Source organism: Oenanthe melanoleuca, chromosome 5 (assembly GCF_029582105.1).
Source record: "Oenanthe melanoleuca isolate GR-GAL-2019-014 chromosome 5, OMel1.0, whole genome shotgun sequence".
Lineage (NCBI taxonomy): Eukaryota > Metazoa > Chordata > Aves > Passeriformes > Muscicapidae > Oenanthe > Oenanthe melanoleuca.
Window position 1 is genome coordinate 12,457,006 of NC_079339.1, and position 16,085 is coordinate 12,473,090.

General features: G+C 36.0%; 1 protein-coding gene across 1 annotated transcript in view; it reads left to right on the forward strand.

The window, feature by feature from the left end:
• Positions 1-10,061, forward strand: part of INSC (INSC spindle orientation adaptor protein) — an 82,332-nt gene extending 72,271 nt beyond the window's left edge. Inside the window, exons 9-12 of the mRNA XM_056493004.1 lie at positions 6,156-6,222; positions 7,773-7,928; positions 8,543-8,619; positions 9,932-10,061. Of these exons, the coding sequence (XP_056348979.1) occupies positions 6,156-6,222; positions 7,773-7,928; positions 8,543-8,619; positions 9,932-10,060 (429 nt within the window). The 3' untranslated portion in view covers position 10,061. The remainder of the gene's footprint in view (positions 1-6,155; positions 6,223-7,772; positions 7,929-8,542; positions 8,620-9,931) is intronic.
• The last annotated feature ends 6,024 nt before the right edge of the window (positions 10,062-16,085 follow it).

The following is a 16,085-nucleotide window of genomic DNA, read 5'->3' on the forward strand; positions in this document are numbered from 1 at the left end:
CATTAAAACTGTGGCATCCTTTCCAGTATTGACTGGATCACGCTGGGAAAACATGCTTTCAACTAATACAGCTAGAAAGAGACCTGATAAATTTAAAAAATAAGTTATTTTAAAAAGCTTAAGAAATCAAGAAAGAAACACGACTGCTAGTAACAGATACAAAAATGAAAATTAAGCCATAGTCACCTGGCTATGTGAATTTTAACCACACCTTTATATTAATGATATTCCAGTTATTTCCCTATATAAGATTGTAATAATTTTCCTGGTGTGTTTTGTTTTTCTTTTTAGCTGCTTATCTATGTCTTTTCATGCACATGTGACCTGACATTTATATGTTATAAACAAAAAACAGTATTGACTGGCATTATATGGCCAATGTTATGGGTTGTTGTATTTCAGGGGTGCAAACTGACTGTCTAAACCACTAAAATTTCGAGACAAAATTGCTGCTTAGTTACAATTCTGCCTTTCATATTTTAGATTCTATGTGGGATAAGACAATGTGCTCCCATTTGCAAGGCAAGGGGTTCTGTTGGAAGAATAAAGTCTCAGCTTAGTTAAAAAACTAATTTGTGTTGAAAGGCTGATTTGTGCTCTGCTCTGGGGAGATCAGATCTCTCAGGTGCCTTTGGCTGGTTGAGCCTATTTCAAAACATGAGAAGGTTTTCAATGCCTTGAAGGAAGTCTGAGAGATGGATATTCTTTCCCCCTTCCAGGTTTTAACATGAAATACAGAAAACTGTACCCACTGTCTCAGTCAGTCCTTTAGTTATATGGTTTATGGGATGTGTGTTTTCACAATGTGACCCATACATGTCCTACATGCTTCTTTAAAACAAATAATGTGGGAATCTGGCTATCCTGCCTATTCCTTATCTAGATTAGTCAGCAATAGGAAGTAAAGTAAATAAAAATGTAGTGAAGACTTCCTTCATTCCAAAATGTAGGTTTCCAACAGCTTTAGTCTCTGCTGCTCTGCCTCAGCATGCCAAAAATACAGTTCCCTGGCACAGTCTCAGAACAAACCTAGACTTTGCAAGCAGATCCTGTCTCCAACCACTGTTATTATTTTTGGGGGATTTTAGCTTCTTCTGCTCATCTAGGTGTATTTATTTTCTGTTTTCCAGAAGAAAAACTAAATTCTCAATCACAAAAATGGCTACCAGAAGCACTTGGAGTTATTTTCTATTTTTAAGCAATATAATGTCCCAGAGAGAACTTCCAGACATTTCTTACTGAAGTTTTTTCTCCTGATAGATAATATCTTGAAAGTTTTTTTTCTACCTCAGCTTGCTGTAATGTCTGTTCTTGATGCCTCTAAATGCACTCTTGCTGTCTCCCTGTGGATGGATCTTGAATTGTGACATTCTGATGATTTTAATTACTTTCAGAAACAAAGACTGTCTTTCTTCTGAGTAGTTTTCCCAGTGTCACTCTCTTTCTGAAGATGGCTATCTGGAACTTTGCAGACCCACTATGATTTATGCTTATGTCATTTATTTGAACGAATTACAAAATGCCCTTATAATATGTTCAAAAATTAATATTACTTAGCGACGAATCAGCCTTAAAGGAGTAATTAACTAAGAGAATTAGCAATTCCATATTGATCTACTTTGCCACTCTATTAAATTACTTGCTAATTCTTATTTTGAGCTTGTGTCTTTCTTTTTATGTCAGGACTGTTAATAAAAGCCTACTGAGCAGTGTGCCTTTATTATGAATAAAGGTATATTAGCACCACACCTTCCATCTCTGTAGACACTTCCCCCTCTCACAAATGAGGCAAGAGATCCTCAGTTGTGGAAGATATTGGCCCTTTAGCAGGTTAAAATGTGTGCTTTCATCCTCCAAATCCTTTGGCACCTTTCTTCCTTAGTTGTTCCACAGTAAAGGGAAAAACTTCCTTAAATCTCCCACTCAGGGAAAGTTCTAAGAAAAGCCTTCTGCTTCTTAAGTTTTCCCTAAGTTTAAGTCTCTTTGATAACTAGAGATTTACACTCTCAGTTTGTCTTATTTTATAGCAAAGCATTTGTATCTAGTTTTTACTTTTGCAACAAAGATTTAGTACCTTCATACACTGGTTGATGAGCATTAGTCACTATAGTTGTTTAGAGAAGTTTTATTATAGTGTTAGTAATTACATATTTTAGCAAAAACAGTTTCCAAGGTGACTACTGTTTGAATAAAATTATTAAAGTTCTTAATCAGCCAAGGTTTCTCAAATTTAAATTGCCCTTGACTAACTGAAATTCCTACAGTTCAGGGCAAAGCACTTACAGAACTTAAAAGGAAGGCTCACCATTCATAAATTCAATATGTGTGCAAGTCTGAGGCAGTGGAAGGAAACCATGTGGAAATAGAAACAAATTTTAAATTATGAAATATATATAGAGTAACAAAAAGAGAACAACACTGCCAATTTTATAATAATGTGTAATATTGTCATTAGATATGTATCTATGTTTAATATCTGTTTACTTATTTTACTTATAAAAATAGAGATTTGTGCTTGTATTTCAGATTAATTTCCAGGGCAACTGCAAGACTAAAAGGATGATGCTGTATTGGCAATTGAAAAATATGAAATAACACCATTATTTTTTAACTCTGTTTATTAAATAGGGAGATTTTCCATAGGCTTTAAGGGGCCCCTCAAATATCCCTGTATACTCAGTTCACCAAAAAAACATTTAAAGATGAACCTTCAAAGCTTCTTGATTTTGGGTGTGTTTTTTAAAAGTTCTGACAGTTACCTACTTTAGTCTCTTACTCTTGTGAAAAATCTTACTAGTCCCAGTGAAATGTCTGCATGCTGATATTTTGCTAAGTTGGTGCCCCTTCAGAAGGTGCTAAAGCATGAGCTGGTCTGAGAATTCATTTGCTGATGTTTCACCTTTTGCTGTGTCTCAGTGCCCCATGGTTTAGGTGTGTGGAGCTGGGCACACCATAACAGGCAGGTGTTGAACCCTGCAGGGCTGTTCCTCTGGTTGTTTTTAGCAGTGCCACTCGTGACACTGACCTCAATCATCCATCCAGCTTCCCTCTGACCCAAATAAACGTCTCAGGCCTTCCAGGACCTGAAGGAGCCAACAGGGAAGGTGGAGAAGGACTTTTTACAAGGACATGTAGTGACAGGACTAAGGGAATAGCCTCAAACATAAAGAGAGCAGGTTTGGATTAGATATTAGGGAGAAATTCTTTGTTGTGAGGGAGGTGGGGCACTGGCACAGATTGCCAAGAGAAGCTGTGAATGCCCCATCCCTGGAAGTGTCTAATGTCAGGCTGAATGGAGTCTGAGCAACCTGATCAAGTAGGAAGTGTCTCTACCTATGGCAGGGATTGGAATTAGATGATCTCTAAGGTCCCTTACAACCCAAGCTGTTCCATGATTCTATGCTGATTATTTGTTGAGCAAATCCATTTTTCTGTGGTCTTCATTAGTACAGTGGATTTAGGGCTTACAGTTCACTAACTGCAGCCACCAGGTTTATCAGGCTCTGCTCTAGTGAGAAACCTGCAATTTTGGATGGATTTGGATAGCAGAGAAAGGGATGTGAACCAGCCTGTGTCAGTCTATTGGAGAGCACTGCTAAAACACAGATATTGGAAATGCATGGGTTAAGATCCACCTCCAAAGCAGATATTTTTAGCAGATATACAGATGCTGAAGTAGGGAGTTATGCTGGATTCCCTGACAAAATTTGCTTAATAGCACATCTACAAATCCCACAGGTCAAGAATTGGTGTGTGGCTTCAGCACATTCCTTCTCCATGGTAGGAAGGCAATGGCAGATGACCAGGACTGTCTTCAGGATGTCTTCTTTCTTACACTTTGAGTTGGCCACAAGTTCATTGCATGACTTAGGAATCAAAAAAAAAATTGCAAGAGTCATAAATTGTGTCAGGTGCCAGTACTTTGTGATCATCAGTGTGCTCTTTTACAGGATCAATTACTTGAGCAATTAATGAAATTGATATTAAAGATTGCAGTTGAACAGTAGAGATTCCATGTTAAATATCTTCAAGTCTTTAAATTATTTCAAAGCTATTTCAGTTCTGAAAGAGGTTTTGGTATCTATTCTTTTCCAGTAATTTTCACCTACAGAATGAGGTTTAGGGCAGTCATTTTTATCTGTATCTGTTTGTGTGCTCCATATCTCCCAATAACATCTGAACAGGTTTGCTGATTCAACAGGACTTTGTAGTTATTTTTGAAACTGCCTAAGGCTTTATGAAATTTGGAGCCAGATAATGGCAAAAGAAGCAAAGATGAAGACAGCAGTGTAAGCCTCTGTATCATTAGACAAAAAGAAAAAAAATATCTGCTGGGAGAGAACCTACTGGAAAACATCTATTTATGTATTTTGATCAACTCTAAATGCAAAAGAGATGAGACTTTAATACCAGCACTCAAAGAATTGTTACTTTCTGAAGCAAATTGAGTCTACATTTGTTTGTGTTTTCCTCTAGAGGGTTCATCCTTAATAGGAAACTTTCTTGAACTCTGGTTTGTATTACAGAGGAAATTTTCATGTAAATTGCATGAAATTTAAAATAGGAAAATGTAGGGAAAATAGAGCATTTAAAGTCAACTCTTTATTCTGCTTGCCTATTATAATTTTTTACATTATACTATTTGTTTCATTGTTTGCATCACAGGAAATGAATTTTCTAGGGGAAAGAAAAAAACTCTATCCATGTGTAGTGAGCTAATCTGTGGTTTAACTACCATTCGAGTCTTCTAAGGTTGTAAAAGTTGATATAGCTAGAACCTGATGGTCATTGATCATAAGGGTCTTTTTTTTACCCCTCTGGATAAGGTTACATACAAACCCTTCAGAGTAGTCCACAAATATTGCAAAATACAAGGCCCACATAATCAACACAAAGGAAGTATAACTATAACCTCAAATAATTTTTTGGTGTCAAAAGATGCACACAAACTATTTTTATGTATGAAAATACTTATTAGACAAAATAACTTGAAGCAGTGGAATAATTGGCATGTATTCAAATTGTGGTTAATTGAATTCTTCATCTGTGGCTTAGAGAGCCACATGGGGTACAGATTCTGCACAGAGGAAGCAATTTTCATTAACGGGATATAATTTAGAATGAGAAAACATATACACTCTGCCTGCAACACAGTTAATAATTAATATGGAATAAATACATAGACATACACTGAGTTACCATATTTCTACCTGTCACTCTGTAGAGTTTCAGCAGCTCATTTGCATGCTAAGTAAGTATATTTATTCAGAGAGATGACACTGTAACACTACCTTCAAAAGTGGAAGACCTTTATGTCACAGCGTTGGAAATGAGTCATCCTTGTTTTTAAAATGGCAAAGTGAGATCAGAATGGTGATTTGATCTCATGTCTCCTTACATCTAAGAAGTTTGCTGATTTCTGAACTGACACTGTACTGTTAAAAAGCTCATAACCAGTCCCAAAACTGTCCATTATTTTTGGGGCTGGTCAGTTTTCCTGAATTAGATTAAATTTAAAACCTCTTTAAGAAAAAAATATTATTTCTGTTTTGAATTCTTATGATTTCTAGCATTTATTATTTGGTCTCTCACATATGCTGTTAATATTGGGATGTGCCTGCATGCAAAAAGCCAACTATTTGAAGGATTGAGAAGAATGTCTTACAGGATGTGTGAGAAAGATATCAATGATGGGAATGGCTGATTGAAAGCCAGCAGCTCCACAATGTTCAGTCTCTGTCAGTGGCTTGCTGCATCACTTTAAGCAAGTTAAATTACACCTAATCTCAAAAACAGTTAAAGCTATTTGGGGTAAGAAATTCTGTCAGTCAAGATCTCAGAATGTGTTTGTGCAGATATCAACACAGAATGCATCGATACAAAACCTAAACATGGTCTTTTTCTCTGGAAAGGTATAAATGGAATTTTAAGTCCAGTTGCTTTTGAGACAGTGCCTTGACATTTACACAATTTTTGATTTCAACAAAACTGAAAAATATTCCTTTAATATTCCTTTGAATCAAAGCTCAAAACTCCAAATCTCTTGTAAGGATTTCTTAGCATTTCACCTGAACCAATTCAGTGCATATTTCTGCCATATTTATTTTATGAACTGTAGGACTAGACTCCATATTTCCTTCTCTATTTGACAACAGGTGGTAACAATATTGGCAAACATGTCTGTGTTGGACCAGTGTGCTTCAGAAATCATTCAAGGAAATGGTATGTATTTTAGCTGAATTATGTATTTTATTTATTTCTGGAGGGTCTGAGTAGAAGGGAATGTAGTACTTACAAGGTAAAGGAGAACGACTTCACTAATAAAGATTCATTTTGCATCCTATCTCTGCAGGATATTGTGCATGGCTGCAGGGTGCAAAATAAATCCTGGGGATGGTTCTACATAACTGAAATAAAATGCCACTGTTTTAAGAAACTTTGCATTTGTGACCATGTTGCTGGTGTTCTGTGTATGTGACTTACTATGCAAAGCAAAGCAGTAAAGAGTGTTTCAGCAACCTCTGTTGTGGCAATATAGGAAATATTGTGGTGAGATGTAACAGCCTTATTAATACATCTACCAATAAATTCAAGGCCAAGCAATATAGTAAGATGGGTGCCTTTTTTATTTTTTATTTTTAATTTTTAAATATTTAATTACAGTGAAAATTCACATACATTGCTTTGCTAGGCCAAGGAATCCTAACTCATGCTAGGCACTGCAGTGGATTGGTCAGGGACAATGACACCAAGTAAAATTTGTGTACACACTCCATCCTGGAATTTCACAAGAAGAATTTTCCCCCTGGCTTTAGAGAGGGGTTAGCACTCCTCCTGTGTGTAAAATCTTTTTTTGTGTCTACCTAATGTTATAATAAGCAAGTGCCACATTCTGAGAATGGTCTTTGAATGCTGGAGAATTTAGGCGCTTTCTTCTCAACTCTGACTTTTTTGTATGTTGATTGATTATTATCTAGCTGCATGGTTCTGATGATAATTCTCTGAATTATTTATGCAAATATACTAACAGTTAAAATCCTCTGATGCTACCTAATGTAATCTGAATTCCTAATAGCATATGGAGTCTAATAGCACATAATTGTCTTTACACTTAAAATAATCTAGAAAAGAGAAATCATCTTTTTTTGTGTTGCTACAAGAAGAATATGAACTACTATAGGCAACAATAAATTAATGAAGCCACTTCAACATGGATGACATTGTCTCTTCTGGAGTGAAGAGTTAGTCATGAAGTAAACTTTAAGAAACAGGATTTAATAATTTCCTTCATTAAAGGATTCCTCAATCTAAAATACCCTTAAACAGTTTAAGAAGGAAATTTTTAAAGGGTGCTTAAAAATACGTAAACAAAGAAAAAACCATTACTTTAATTGAGAGTGAAACTTCATTTAGGGACTTGAAACTACAGGCTTTTCAGGTAGTGATTGCCTTCAGGTTAATTTAGAAGCAAATAAGGAATTACACTTGAAATAAATTAGTGAAATTTAAAATACCAACTTTTAGAGGAGGAAAGAGTTAGTGTATTTCCTAGTTCCAGAAGTTCTGTAGCTTCCTGGTGAAGACAAAGTTATGCATAGATTAGATATGCCTGGGATGTCAAAATTGCAGCTTGCATTGATGTATTCTCCATGCCCTTTTTGGGCAGTGGCTGGTCTGTATTAACACAGCTTTCCTTTTCCCTTTGCATTTTTGCACTGAGTTTTTTTTATTTTGTTGGAGAGTGGATAACAACAGCTTTTGCATTCTTTTAGGGGTTGAACTTTTAATGGAGATGCTGTCTGAAAAATCCTCCTCAGGGAATGCAGCAGAAGTTGCAGCTTGTGAGCGGGTGCAGCAGAAATCTGCGGTTACCCTGGCGCGGCTCAGCCGAGACCCCGAGGTGGCAGATGCTGCTGTAAAGCTCAGCTGTAAGGATGTGGCTCCTGCTTAATAAGGGGGAGGAACTGCCAGGCTTGGTAAACTTTCTGAAAGATAGTCCCTATAGAGTCTGTCCAGAGGATGACTGAGGAGATGGAGCTAAATGAACCTCTGGCTGGTTTCCCAGAGGAACCTGAGGTGCAGCATCCACTCAACACGTAGCTGTGCCTTACTGTGCCAGCTGACACTGCTGCCTCCTCCATCCCTTGATGGAAACCCTCCTGCAGGATCTGCCAGGGCACAGAGAACTGGGACCCCTGTGGGTTCAGATGTGATGGATCCAATGGGAGGGAACGTGTTCTTTGAGTAGGAGTTTTTTAAGGGTGTGTGGGAGGATTGGAGGAGAAGAAATGGAGGTCACAATTTCCACTCTGAAACTGCAGCAGCAAGTAAACCCAATTTATTTGTTTATGCTTTACAACTATTAATTATGAGTGCTCTGAACTGCATAGCTCCATGGAAAGTCCCTTAAGTGTTCGCATATCATCTTTGCATTAAAGATCATAACTACTAAAAAAAAGATAAACGATGCATCTAAAAAATTTCACAAAATAAGAAGTTGTTTTTCTAAATTATTTCTCCTGATACTCTTTTGTGCACTCAGGTATTCCTCGCCTGATTAAACTTTGCAGATCACCAACAGAAAGAAATAACAGTGATTCTGTTTTAGTGGCATGTCTGGTATGTACATTTTTATTTTCCTTTCATGCTTATACTGGAAAATTAAGGAAAAAGCATCCTTTTAGATTTTAAAATGCATAAGTATTGCAATAATGTTTTAAATTCCTGTCAGGGTCTCCTGCTTTCCCCCTTAAGCATAATTCTGTATGCTGTCAATTATTCATCCTCAGATTGAAGATTTAAGCACATAAGGAAAAATGGCTTCATCTTCACATTCCAAAAAAATTTCCTTGGAACACCTTGGAATTTAGGGATTCATTAATTCCTAAATTCCATTCAGTGAAGTTCTGTCTTTGTTGAAATAAGCCTTGAGTCATGGTTGTAACATCCTTTTATCTGCACTTACACATACATATGAAAATATTTATGTAAAGCATCCAAAAAGGGGAAAAGATATTTCTTGCTTCCACTCCAGTTTTTTCTTCTATTTCTCTTACCAAGACAACATAGTGCCCAGCAAGGAGTGGGCAACAGAATCTTAACACTTTCTCTGCTCAGGAAAAAGGTCCCATCTGCTGGCCTTGCTCTGCATGGTCTGTGAGCCAAATTCAGCCAGAGCTGAATGATTTCACTGAGCATTCTGTGCGAGGGCTCTGAGGACAGGGGTGATCTAGGGGTGTAGCACAAGCTCTGGTGAATGGAAACTGAAGAATATTGTTTGATAGTGCTTTATGATATGAATGCTATGTTAAATGTAAAAGCAAAGCTGCTTGTTCATGTAAGCAGGTCTTATTCAGGATGAGGAAAGTATAAATGTGAGCGTAGAAAATGCTGTGATTATTCTTCCTACATGCCAAGAAGACTTGTTAATCTTGTGTGGTTAGAGCAGAGACCACAGTGCAATGGCAGCAAACCAGAATATGATTTTTCTGTCTCCTTGAAGTTGTTGCTGCACATTCCTTGAATCCATGCCTATTGCTTGAGACGTTACCTACCACCCTGTCTCAGAAGTTCTGCTTCTCCTGAAGATGTTTTCTGAGAAAAATGTTGCAAAAATATTGTCCTTGAGACATAAGCTGCTTCAAGCTCTGATAGGTATTGTTACTGAGGGCTTGTACTGTACTTAGACCTGCTGCTCAGGTCTAAAAGTAACATGCCCCAAAATATTTGTCATTTAATAACTTTGTGTGAGGGAAATTCACCTGACAGATAAAGACAGTAAAGAGAGATTACCCAGGTAGCAGAATTCCTAGACCTGCACAGTTCAGTTTTGAGTTCTGGCTGTTATTTGGATGTGGTTATAATGGATTCCTGCAATGAAGACTTTGCTAAACCTATCTGCATTGCAATGATGCTGTTTGTGTTTTTCTAGGCAGCCTTGAGGAGACTAGCAGTAATGAGTCCTGATGGACTGGAAGATTCAGATTTTCAGCAGCTGGTAAAGCCCAGACTGGTGGATTCTTTTCTGCTATGCACAAATATGGAAGAGAGCTTTGTATAAATGGGAGCCAAAAACCTTTGAACAATAATGATGTTAGGTATACAGTAAGATAACACATGTACAATTTTATTTTGGTTTAGTCCTATTGTTATTTATGACTTATTTATTCTAAACCCATGAACGTGTGGTTTGTCAGAGCAAAGGAACAGAATGAGAAAACTTTTTACTGTGGTTTGCAAGGTAATTTTTTACTTTATTTTCCTGCCAAGACACACAAGACCTTATCATTGCCATCTAACAAATGCTTTGTTTAATATAGTTGAATTAAGGTAATGAAGCCAAGAATTTGTTTCTCTCATGTTAAATGCTTCTAATGATGTTTTATGACTGATATTTTTCTATAGCTAGGATATTTTTCTATAGCTAGAACATTTTGTAGGTCTTTTAATAAATGTTTTAGACTCATCTGTATTAGGAGAAAAATAATCCTAAAAGCTGCAAGTATATATTTTGAGCTGAAAGGGATGTTACAGTCTCAGTTCAGTTCTTAACTGTTGTTATTTTTTAATACAATTATGTAACTGAAGAAAAATTTCCAAAAAAGTGTTCAGATACTGGCTTCAAATGATGCTAGAGTACATTCTTAGGCTGTTTCAAGTTTATTTCCATCAGAGGATACTCACTACCAGAAACTTCTTTATTTACATTGACTGAAATTTCCTAAAGAAATTCATAGAATTCTAGAAAAATCTTTGATGGTGTGTGTTTTATCTCATAATGTGAGATTTTCCACCTATGATTTAAAATAATTACACAGTGATAACTTTCTCTCCTTTCCAAGCCTTACAAGAACTGGAAGTGCTAATGTCCAGAGATGGTTTTAACATTCAAGCTACTGTTTTTGTGAAAAGTTATTCACACCTATGCTAAATAATCTGAAGAGTTTAATTAATTGTAACTTGAATTTTAGTTTTTCTGGGTTGCTAACAAATCCTGAATTTTTAAAACTTAAATTGGACTCTTAGGAGCTCTGGAAGTTGAGAAATGGATAACTTAATAACAGATGTGATTTTGAAATTGGCTTTTATTTTTTTCATGAATGTTCTTCTTAATTCTTGCTTTTACTTTTCATTGACAAACCACATATATTGAAAATTACTCAACCAGCAATATCTTGGTAGTGTTTCTTTCCTTAGCTTTTCACAAAGCACTCAGTAGATTATGAAAAAAGATGTAATTTTTTCCTCATGGCTCCCAAACATTGCTTTGGATCATTTTATGATCAGTAACTTCAGGGTACTAGGATATCTGCCAAAACCCCCCACATTCCTTCCTTACTATACTTTGTAGATATATTAAACAGCTTAATTCATTAATGTTTCTTTAGTGTTATGTGGTGTTTAGATGAAAGGCACCAGGAAATTTGAAGCTGTGATTGCCTTCCACATTTTCTGTATATGAGAAATCTCTCCTGCTTCAAGCAGTGAGACAGTGGTGGCTACATTTTTCTCCCTTGATTGTATGGGTTAAGAAATCTCTGCCTTAATGTCTTTCTTGTGAGCTTTTCATTTAATAAGCTCTATCTTGACTGGATTTTAAAACCTTACAAAGCATACAATAACCTCTGTCATGAGCAGCTATTCAAAGAAAAGTGTTGAATCAGATGTTCTAGTAAGCACAGAGATAAATTCTGCTTTTTTTGCTTACTTTGAGACAGCTTCTTATTGTTAAAATGTATGGTACTGCAAAGCTTTAAAAACATTGTATTAGTGATGGACTTTAACACATTCCACACTGAGCAGAAATACATGTGAAAGCCTTGGATGTATTGATCTAAATGACAAATTAATGAATTTAATAAAAAACCTGATTCCAAATAAATCCTGTAGCATGGCAATCTCTGATAAAACACATGAAATTCTGTAGTGAATCTCTATATAGAACTTCATTCTGTCACCTTCAGCTAACACCAGAGAGATGAGTTTCTAGATGGAGTAGGGTTTATCCCATAGTAGGTAAATTTAAAATCTCATTTAAAGAAATTTTCCACACATGCACAGTGAAAATGCCATCATGATTCATGATGTTTAATTTCTGACAGATCAATCAAATATTCAGTGAGCAGGTTGGTAACAACTAATTTGCTCTCAAATACAGCAGTGTGAACCCACATTAATTTAATTTACTACAGATACTCTCAATGAGCAAATATGGGTCCAAAATTCTAGGCCCAAATTTTCCATTTAAATATGTTCATATTACAGATGTGGCTGTTGATATTACAAAAGAAAAGTACATTTAGGTGAAACTCATATTTGCAGCAGAAAAGATACCTTGAAAGAGCCATTTCAGCAGACCTCTTGTGTCACCTAAGTGTCCTCAAAACCATTTTAGCTAGGTCTGATTTTTTCACTTAAAGCTGTTCACTGTAATTTGGTGTATGCTAAAGTTTATGAGAAAATAAACATACCTCTAACTTTACCTCTTGATTCACTTGGAAATAATTAAAAATTAAAATGATTGATTTATTTTTTCCATTATTTTCTGGATGAGAATTCTGGATTCTGAATGAATTCTTGATTCTAAATGTTTGCTTCAAAAGTGACTCTTCAGCTTTTGAACATAAACAAACAAAAAAGGACAGTTGAAGCCAGAATAAACATTTTTGCTTGCAAATGTAGTATGAAGTAAAACATATCATATCAAGACATTTTCACTAAAATATGTATTGTAATGGCTTAATCCTTGGACACCCTGTGTATATACATATACAGGTAGGAGAGAGAGTGGAGAGTATGTGTAACACATTCACAAATCAGCTCATTTATGTGGACTTATTGACCTGTAGAGACTGAATGTTCAGGTATTGGTTTAATCTTCCTGGAAAATGAATGTCAAGCTTGTTAAAAATGTTGTCATTTCACTTAAATTCTTCTGAACATTTTCAGTTTTGTATGAGATTAGAAATGCTTAACAAGCATGCAGTGAGCTGCAGGATTCTTTGTAATTTTGATTTACACTCCAGCAACTTTGGACAATGTCTTCAAATTTCAGCTTTAGTTTCAAACTGTTTACAGATATTCAGGGCCCAGATGTTTCATTCATAGAATAAAGTTTGGTTATTCTCAGTTTATTGTGAACTTGGTACATGAAACACTTACGTGGAATGTTACTTGTCTGACCTTTTCAGTTTTAAATAGTATTTGTATCTACAACGAATAAAATAATGTCTTTGTAAATTGCCTTTCTTCACTATTTTTTGGGGTTGCTTGTTAGCATCCAAAAGATTACTTAATTTGTAGTATTTTGCCTTTGCTCATGAATGATTCTGGTCTCACATTTGGCTTGTTCCAAATTTTTGTGTTGACCATTTCCTTTTAAATAACAGCAATGAATTGTCAAAAAACCTTGGCTTCTGTATTTTCAGGAATCTGATTTGATCTTCAGTTTAAATTTATTGTTTTAAATTTAAAGTATTTAAAGAAGCACTCTAGACACTGTAAATTATTCAAGAGTGTTCTCATTTTTAAGGGGAGGTGGAGGGAAGATGGCATTAAGCATTGAAAGACAGGTCCAGAGTGAATTCTTTAATTGGAGTTGGAAGTGCAGAACTGGTGGGAAGGTGGGTGAATAATTTCAACCCTTGAAAAGCTAAAGAAAAACACAGGGTCATCTATTCTAGATGCTTTTATGCTTTGTGGAGACCCTTATCTCCATTTTCTAGCTTACTCTTGGATCTGAGTTTCTCTTTTTCCAGCTGTGACAACTTTCTTCCTATTGGGAGTCTATTTGTATAATTACTAGTTATGTAACAGGAGAGATTTGCATTCCAATGTCTGGTCCTGCTAATTATTACATTGAAAAAGTTTTTGCTGAGAAACTTAGTAACAAAAATACCTTGTTAAATAGATGTAATAAGGATCACCTAGAACAGAAAGAAATGTTTATCATTCTTACAATAAGGGGAAGGACCAACATATCCTCCAAAAAACCTCAGAGAAAGCATTGGTATATCAGCTTTCATATTTTGGTACTTTTACAAGCAGATCTGCTGACTAAGAGTTTATGAATTGATCAGTTGTCAGCCAAATAACCATTGAATAAGAGAAATCAAAGAAACCCACTAGATCTACAGACCAAATGCTGGAAAATCAAAGATTTTTCTCTTTCATGTTCAACAGCCAATTGCTGACTTTTTCTTTTAATAATTGAAGTGTACCTAGAACCCAAATAAACCTATGGGATACCAGTGGGGCAAAAAAAAAAAAAAAAAAAAAAAGTAGAAGGTAAGGCTGCTAGGCTGCTAATTTGCTTTGGAAAGAAATTAAAAAGGATCAAAAGGCTGTGAAGAAGGAGGTGTGTGTAATGCAGTGCCTCACCTATCACTGTTGTGGTCACCTGTGTTACAAATCACTGCTCATCCCCTCTTTATGCTTTCTGGATTACTGCTGAGTTTTAACCAGCTTTTGTCCATGTTCCTCACAACATTTAGAATGTGACCTAATAATGTGTATGTCTTCTAAGTGATCTACTTAGTCTGATTTTTTTTTTAATACATCATATTGTAGAAATCTTCTTTTTTGAGTAGCTCTGAAAGGATGAACCTAACAATATATGTGTTATGTATGCTCATCAGGTGAGACAAAGATTATGATCAATCAAGAATGTATGTCTAAAAGGATCCAGAAACAAAAGAATAGTTATGGGCCCAAATGATTAGGGAAGTATAAATTGATGCCACTTCTGACTTTTATAAATCACTTTGCTTGTACTTTAGTAAAGAGCCAGAGATAACCCATGGTTTCCAGGATCTTGCTAGAGTTAGATGTGTAGAGCTCTAACACATAAAATAAATATAAATAAAATCTTACAATACAAAACTAAGAATAAATCATGTTCTTTGTCTAGGGGGAAATTACGAACTGGTTGAAGTTCAGTTCTGCAAATGTAGTCCAGACCTGCAATTTAGGTAGTTTCTGTAGACCACACAGAGAAGGGGGCAGTGCTTTCTCTTTGAGGATGGCTGCCCAAGACAGAGAGTATAAATAATATTGTGGACTGCCTTTTTTTTAATCTAGTGGCTGTGGAAAAATAGTGCTGATGATTTTTTTGAGACAGCTGTCTAAACACTCTGACATCTGACTCTCAGTTCAGATCAGGGGAGATGAATTCCTGTCTGGAGACAAATAGGAGGCACTTGCTCAGGTGGGGTTTTACATGCTTTTTGCCTACCAAGCACAATTTCCCTCAAATCAGAAAATTTTGCAAGATCAGACTCTTCTTTTGAAATGACTCAGATGTCATTTACTTGTTTGGTATGTGCTAACTGTTGAATTCTGTTTGCCAATGTTTTAAAACAAGGAGTAGCTGGACCAACACATTGATCTCATGATGATATATCATATTGTAGGTTTCTTATTACAGGAAGATATCTTTCATTTGAAAAAAAGAGAGAAGAAAAACAGGTCACAGGCCACTAAGTAAGAACTCCAAAGTGAGCTCTCCTGGACAATATATGAAATACCACTGAGCTACTCAATAGTATTGCACATGCCAGGACAGCTACTGCTCACCAGAAAACAAGAAAATAAACACAAATCTCCTCCAACCCAGTACATCTTCTTTCCCAAAAGCAGCCAGATGAGCTGAAAGAAGAAGAAAGGACACTTCATTACAAGGCAGAGCCTGGAACAAAACAATATCACAGGTAAGACAGATAAAGGAGAACTATTTCCAGGTGCTTCAGGCTATCCTATAGGAACCCATACTGGCTTGGAAGTTGCTTATTATCAAGACCATTGTTAAACCCTTGCATACAAGTCTCTGTTGCTGTGCTTACTGTGGCTTTATCTTTGAGCTAGCAAACATTGTGACCCCTTTATTGAGTCAAGAATATGCTTTTGGTCAGTGTTGCAGATGATGGATGTGTTGCAGTTCACAACTGTGTTCCTTTCTAGTTTTCTCTAGGCCTTTCTCCTTGATGTCCACTGATGAATGCTCCCCTTTAGAGTGAATGACAGCTGAAGGACTTGCATAGCTCAATAAAAGGAAAAGCCACTGAGAGTTCAAACCCAGCATCTGTGAA